Source organism: Alosa pseudoharengus, unplaced genomic scaffold (assembly GCF_046254945.1).
Source record: "Alosa pseudoharengus isolate Yale_2024_CS ecotype anadromous, Long Island Sound unplaced genomic scaffold, YU_APseudo_1.1 YU_APseudo_1.1_scf_9, whole genome shotgun sequence".
Taxonomy (NCBI): Eukaryota; Metazoa; Chordata; class Actinopteri; order Clupeiformes; family Clupeidae; genus Alosa; species Alosa pseudoharengus.
Genome location: NW_027468881.1, coordinates 36,946,122 through 36,953,621, shown reverse-complemented (window position 1 = coordinate 36,953,621; position 7,500 = coordinate 36,946,122). Strand labels below are relative to the sequence as shown.

General features: G+C 42.8%; 1 protein-coding gene across 1 annotated transcript in view; it reads left to right on the top strand.

The window, feature by feature from the left end:
* sema3bl (sema domain, immunoglobulin domain (Ig), short basic domain, secreted, (semaphorin) 3bl) overlaps positions 1 to 2,001 on the top strand; it is a 15,899-nt gene extending 13,898 nt beyond the window's left edge. The window contains exon 13 of the mRNA XM_076276056.1: positions 1 to 2,001. This exon is cut by the window's left edge and continues 55 nt beyond it. Within this exon, the coding sequence (XP_076132171.1) occupies positions 1 to 410 (410 nt within the window). The 3' untranslated portion in view covers positions 411 to 2,001.
* The last annotated feature ends 5,499 nt before the right edge of the window (positions 2,002 to 7,500 follow it).

The window sequence follows — 7,500 nt, the reverse complement described above, 5'->3', positions numbered from 1 at the left end:
TGGCGCTGTCTGATGCGGGCGTGTACGTGTGCCGCTCACGGGAGCGCGGCTTCTCCCAGGTCCTCTCCCGCGTCTGGCTGGACATCCTGCGGGCGGACACCCTCTCTGACCTCACGTCCCGCGACGCCAAGCACCGGCCCTGGCTCCCCTGCCCCGCCCACACGGGCCCGGCCAATCGCGGGCCCTCGCCGCGCTCCTGGTTCAAGGAGGTGCTGCAGCTGATTGGCCCGCAGGGTCTCCCGGAGGTGGAGCAGTACTGCGAGAGGGTGTGGTGCAGCGACAAGCTCCGCCTCCGCCGCAAGCACAAGACCATGATGGAAAAGTACAAGCAGGCGCAGGAGTCGGCACGCAAGTCCCGCAACCGCACGCCCCGCCACACACACACGGCACACGCACACACACACGAGTGACCGGAGACATAGAGCTGCAGAGGACTGCTGGACACAAGAACTTTTTGTAATGAATTACACAAAGGGAAAGGGATGACCCACTCCCATCCTCACACACACACACACACACACACACACACACACACAGATATATGCACTCACACAAACACACTTGTGGACCGATGGTCTGTTTGATGATGCTGTTATTAAACTGGATGTGTTTGTGACTGAAGTTGGGCGGCAGCTGCCCATGGACGAGGGTGTCATTCCCCATGGAGTCTTGCAGGCCTGTGAGCCCTGTGAGAGTTCTGGACACTAGATTTCATTATATTTAAGTTATTTGACCACACAGGGATGTGTGCTAGCCGATGGACACTTAGAGAAAACCATGTCTCCGTATAATCAAAACACTATCACACACACACACACGCACTCCTGAACAAATTAACTATTTAACTTTTTTTGTCTTTTTTGACATGCTGTATGTGTTTAGACATTCAGCTATGCACTTGTCTACTTTTCCTTGTTTCTGTAACTTGTCTCTGTGAGTCCACATCTCAGCTCAGTGGACATGAGGTCCACAGTGCGGAGATCGTCCGCTGAGAGATGTGATGCCAACCCTGTTGGGTCAGCTGGTCAGCGTGATGATGATGGGGATTAGAGTCTTGTAAGGAAGAGGGCACCCACCCTCAACTGTTAAAGGCAAAACTGGAAAAAATGATATCCACTTTAAGGTCATTAAATCCGATTAAGTCTTTCGGCCACTATGAACACAGTGAAATTCATGTACAGTATCAGACTACAGTAATCCAGCTATGATACCAGCCATCTTGCCATTCTGAACTCTTTTTATGTGTACTGACCCTAAAGCCAATAGGCTGGATATGAAGTAGTCTGCTGTTTGTAGTTCATTCAGGTGATTAACTAAATGTAGTTATCTAAAACAATCATTACTAAATGGCATATAGGAAACCACAACCTTATTATTTAATGATGTTTCTGTAATTATTCTACACAGTCAGTAGTAGTAGGAATAGTAGGTGTCAGTGTCATTTTGTCTAGGTTTCCAAAACAGGTCAATTAAAGGTAGGTCTGTGATTCTACTCAAATGTGCTGTTTGTTCCTCACAGTGCTCTAGCTGCGTTCTTTGTTTGCACTCTGTGTTTGTACGCATTCCTGGCTCTGCTCAGAGAAAAGACACATAGCTCCAATCCAGCCGTACACAATTCTAGCCAATCAGCACAGGAGCTCAGAAGGTAAGGTGCAGTTTGATTGGCTCTTGAGTTCAAATGTCCAACAACCTCTTGCCAGAATGAATTACTGTGCCTTCAACACTGCCTTCAGATATTTGATACTAAAATCTCACCAAAAATAGTAATGTCATGGTTATGTCAGTACCAGTTCCTGTACCTTATACACATATGTTGTCAGGAAGAACCTTGATAAAATGATGCTGCAGCTTTCCTGTTGCAATCCTAATGATTTATGCTTTATGGCTTGAAGTTGTGAAGTAGTTCCATAGATGTGCAGCTTTTTTTTCTGATTTCACAACTGCATAAAATGTACCATACCTACAGCATTTGTAATCAATAAATGTACTTTTAACACCTGCCTTTTTTTGTTGCCCACTGGGATGTCTCTGTACCACTGGGTTGAAAAGAAGAAAAGTGTTTGACACGCCCTGCATGATCAATACCACAGATACTATTAGAAGGTAAGGGTTCTTTGCCTGCACTTCACAGGGATTGTGTGAAAAGCTTCAGTTCTGGGAATGAGTTCAGCAAGTGAAGAACTCTAATTTATGAGGAACAAATAAGAATACCAGGAGTGTTCCCACATTGCCAGTTATTTCATCCATGTGTGTGTGTGTGTGTGTGCGCACGCATGTGTGTCTCTCTGTGTCTATGTGTGTGTGTGTGTGTGTGATTGTGTCTGTGTGTGTTTGTGTGGGTATGTGTAAGAGGATGAGGATGAACGATTCAGAGGATGTTTGTGAGTGTGTGTGTGTGTGTGTGTGTGTGTGTGTGTGTGTGGGGGGGGGGGGTGCATGGCATGTGTGCATGTGAGCTTGAGGACTATTAGTGACAGCTGCAGTAAACAAACAGGACGCAGACTAAGATGTTAGTGATGTCAATGCTGGACACTGTTTACTGAGAAACACCTATGTCACACTTCCTGTTTTGGGAAACTGGAGGATACATTGGCCCAGATCGCTCCCTGCCCTGGGCTCCTTCCTACAATAACCTGGACTTATTTACACACAGCTACACACACAGTGCTTTAGCACAGCCAGTGATTGAACAGGCACTGTTTCAGCAGTGCGGGTCTGTAAAAACAAAGTCCAGTGCAATTAACGGCATGCTTACTCATGTACCTACCTGCACTCATGGGCACACTGTGTCTTTGTTACTCTGTCTGACCAGCTTAGCGGTCCTATTCTCACTCTGTCCCACTCCAGCACAGTCCTATTCTCACTCTGTCCCACTCCAGCACAGTCCTGTCCTCACTCTGTCCCACTCCAGCACAGTCCTGTTCTCACTCTGTCCCACTCCAGCACAGTCCTGTCCTCACTCTGTCCCACTCCAACACATGTCTCCTGGCTGCTGATGACCCTGTGCGCGCCTCTGCATGTTCTTCTTGGCTTATCATGAGGGACAGAGAGAAGGAGAGATGATTGGTTTTGGCTGGTGGCGCAAACCTATATTATTGTGTCAACAATCTTTAACCAGCAGGACAATTATGTCTAATGACTCGCATTAATCATGTGTACTAGCGAAGCTGAGAGTTCTTACACAAATATACATGTAGGCTACAGACTCTCTCTCTCTCTCTCCATCTTTCTCTCTCTCACACACTCTCTCTCTTTCTCTCTCTCTCTCTCTCAAATTCAAAGTTGCTTTGTTAGCATGACTGTATGGGAACAGTGTTGCCAAAGCTATTGTTACATACAACATAACATACAAGAACATAAGACCAAGACCATAACACAAAAAACAAAAACAAAAAATATATAAGGAGAGGTGGGTACATCAGTGTGGGTTGGACATAAAAGATCTAGAATTAACAGCAGTAAAGAACAAGAGTAATAATAGTGTGATGTGTGTGTGTGTGTGTGTGTGTGTTTGTCAGTGTTGGGCAAGTTACTTCAAAATCGTAATGTACTATGCATTACTTATTACTGTAATTTCAAAGTAATTTGTTACATTATAATATTACTGTCTCTGAATTGTAAGGCATTACACTACTATTGCATTACTTTTAAGTTACTTTCACCAAAATATCTAGAAATATGGATTTGCCATTCTAAATGCAGTTTATTACGCTCAATGCAGCTTGCTCTTCCAATGGAGGGAGATGTGGTATAGCATAGTGACTGAGCTACGCTTAAGGCAACAGTAGAATGCAATAGGCGCAGTGCTCATAATGCAATACAAAGAACAATCATAGTCAGAATTTTGTTAAAAACCGACAAAAGGTCAAAGTCTGGTAAATTGTGATAGAAATACTGTAACTTTAAGGACTAGGCCTACTCATTAAAATCAATAGAGAGCCTACTATATTGTAAATCAAAGCTTAAAGGAACCTTATGTAAGATTGTGGCCAAAACGGGTACTACAATGACTTTCATTTCATTACTGTAGAGCGGTGTATACCCTTCCCCTCCCCTCTGACTGGCAGAGTTGGCAACCGGATGACGAAACACTACTGACTTTGTGATTAGTAGACAGGTGGAGGGTGGCGCATTAGGCCAAAACACAACATGACAACATCAACATCAGTTGAGGGCTGCAACTTCTAGTATTTGTATAGTATAAGTATTTGAAATGAACATGATTTCTTAATGTCTAGTGACATATCAGAGCAATTTTATGATTAATTGAAATACAATTTTTACATACGGTTCCTTTAATAAAGACATGTCAAGATGGTGGCCTGCTGGCTATTTCGGTGCCCTAAGTGAGTGGCTTTGAGTGAGTGACATTTAAATGATAACTCAAACACCTAAAGTAAAATAAAAGGCCTATTATTTACAGACCATTACTGTGTATTTTTAAACATTAATTTCTGAAGAAATGCTGTTTTACTTATAAATGGTGCACTGTCACTTTAAGAGCATTGATCTTTACGTTGTCATAATGCTCTTTTGCCAGCTCTTGTTTACAAGCCTTATTTGTTTGAGTTACATTGATAGCACAATATTAACAATAATATGCACAATGTTAAGTTGTTTTAAGCAACCTTCATTGCTTTGGAAATGGAAGTATGCAATGACATGTTGCTTCACATTTCGTTTTGCGAATACAAGTGAATTATGAGCCTGGTATCCACCTAGCTATCATGTGCTTCGTGTAGCCTAAATGCTTGGAAAACGAATGATTGAAGACCCACCAATTCTAGTACTACGTGGTGATTGAGAGAACCCAAAAGGTATCAAACTTGCATGTAACATCGTGTTAGTGCATTTTGACATTGTAAACGTTATTGATGAAGAGTGAAACGCAATTTGCAGTAAAGCTACTATTCATTGGTTACATTTGGGTGCCCCCTCTGTCCTTTGGTGCCCAACGCAAAGTGCGTGATGCGCGTGGTGGGAGCGGTGGCACTGCCAGGCTACACAATCTTTTTCTGCATTTCTATCCCTTTATTCTATTCAATTTAAGTTCACAGCACAAAGCTGACATGCACAACAGCATAGTTTGTGTTTTATCAAGAATCAAAAAGATTAGCGTGGCACTACTTTAGATGTTTAATTAATTTACTTGTGCTATTTCTCGAGCTGAGAGATCTTTCGGTTTCGCACACAAAGTGCACTAACTATTATGTTCTTCATAGCCTTGTCTCTGACAAGCTGAAAATAATGAGCGTAGGCTTATGTCCATCCCGCATAGAGTCCGCCTGCAAGTCTGCTGCAGCCACAGTCATATTCAACCATCAGGAGATAACGTTCTACTATTTTGCGCGGATTTTTTCTCCTCTGTTGTTCTCGCATGGTGTTTGCGAATATGTATCAAAACAAAACAAGCGCTTAATTTTGGGTTAAACTGCATTGTAACGCGCGTTACTGAAGTTTGTACCGAGTAAATATTACCCACATTTTTTTTTTGTAATGCCTTACATTACCGCGTTACCGCAAACAGCAATATATTACAGTAATTACATTACTTTTGTAACGCATTACTCCCAACACTGGTGTTTGTGTGTGTGTGTGTGCATGCGTGTGTGTCTCTCTCTCTCTAGAAAAAGACACAGACACAGACATAACATACATTTCATCAGGAATAAAAGAAATCGTGTTGTTCTTCAGTGTGGCGACCATTCATTAAGATGCTCTCTCCATAGGTTTGTGTGGGAAGTGGTATTCATTTAAATTGGTATTCATGCCTGACAAAAATCTCTTACTTACTAAACACATTATCTGTACCCATATTCAATGTACAAAAAAATGAGCAAAATATTGGTCAGAGTAGAAGATAGTTGGACAAGATTAGATATGAGCGCCATCTTGTGGTCATTCTCCATTCGTCCCCATCAGACTTCCATTCATTGCTCATGGCCATACCACACTGAGCTCACCCACTCTCATCTGATCTCAGAAGATGAGTAGTGTTGGCCCTGGTTAGTTAGCACTGGGATGGGAGACAAGTTTTTTTTATTTTTTTATTTCTAAAAAAAATTTTGCTTGCTGGAAGACAAGTTGAGGTTAATGAAGATTCAAGAAAGACAGCCTCAGGCTTTTATTGCTCACAGCTGTGTGTGCGCGCAGACACACACACACACACACACGCACACACACACACACACGCACACACACACACACACACACAGTAAGGTGAGGTAAGGTAAGGGATAAAGCTAGGGATGGGGGGGTCTCTCTATGTCTCCCTTTTTCTCTCCCATAGTGAGACACACAGTTCCTCCTGCACCAAACCCAGCATGGAGGAGGAGGGAGGAAAAAGAACATGGCGACCATGAGTGAGAGGTTGTGTGTGTACCAGCACATGGATGTTTGTGTTTTAATAACGTTTAAAGTTGTGTTGTGTTTAAAGTTGAGCTGTGCACACTCCTTCTCTACGCTCTTCAGCTCCAACTCATCACCACGGTGTGTGTGTGTTTGTGTTTGTGTGTTTGTGTGTGTGTGTGTGTGTGTGTGTGTGTGTGTGCGTACGTGCAGTGTTGGGAAGTAACGGAATGCATGAAACAGGATTACGTATTTAAAATACAAAATAAAATACAAAGACATCTAGGCCAAGGCTTTTCAAACTCAAATTCTAATATTTTTTTAAAACAAACCATATACCAAGATATCCTGGCTTAATCCCTTATCCTAGTTTTGTGCTATAGGCCCCAGTACTTTTGCCTGAACAAAACAAAATAGTTTTGAGAGACTAACTCAGTTTGAGGTGATTGACACAGAATAGCAATGGCCATCTTCCATCGATTCCCAGTCGATTCCAAAAAAAAATCCTCTGCCAACTACAAATGACAGCAATTGCTGTAAATGACAAATGTTGTAAACAAGCTTTGTGTATGGCCAACAATAGAGTGGACGGTGAACTTCAAAACTGGCCTACAGTGTATAGCAAGAATGTGGGGATCAGTCGTACACAGGGGGCTGACATCTCAGATCTTAGTGAGAAAATCTGTTGATAAGAAGCAGACAAAATGTACAAGTGTGGCTCAGTCACATGCAAGTGCTGTATTATGATGTTTATTGGCACAACTACACTTAGGATTGGTAAGTAACATGATATTTTATTGAGTTAATCAGAGTCTGATATATTAATCCACCAACAGCTGGAGAAGACATACAGTGTTCCACTTCACCTTTGGCATTTCCTCTAACAAGTCTACAGAATGATTCCTGTCTTCACACACACACACACACACACACACACACACGCGCACACACACACACACGCACACGCACACGCGCACGCGCACACGCACACGCACACACACACACACACACACAAGTATATATATGCTTGCACATGCTCATTCTCATGTTAACAACGGAGATGCATCACAAACCACAGGATGAATAGAGTCGTTGGCTGGCGTTTACAGAAGACAGGAACAGAGAAATGTGCTGTCACTAGTCGGCCTTCTG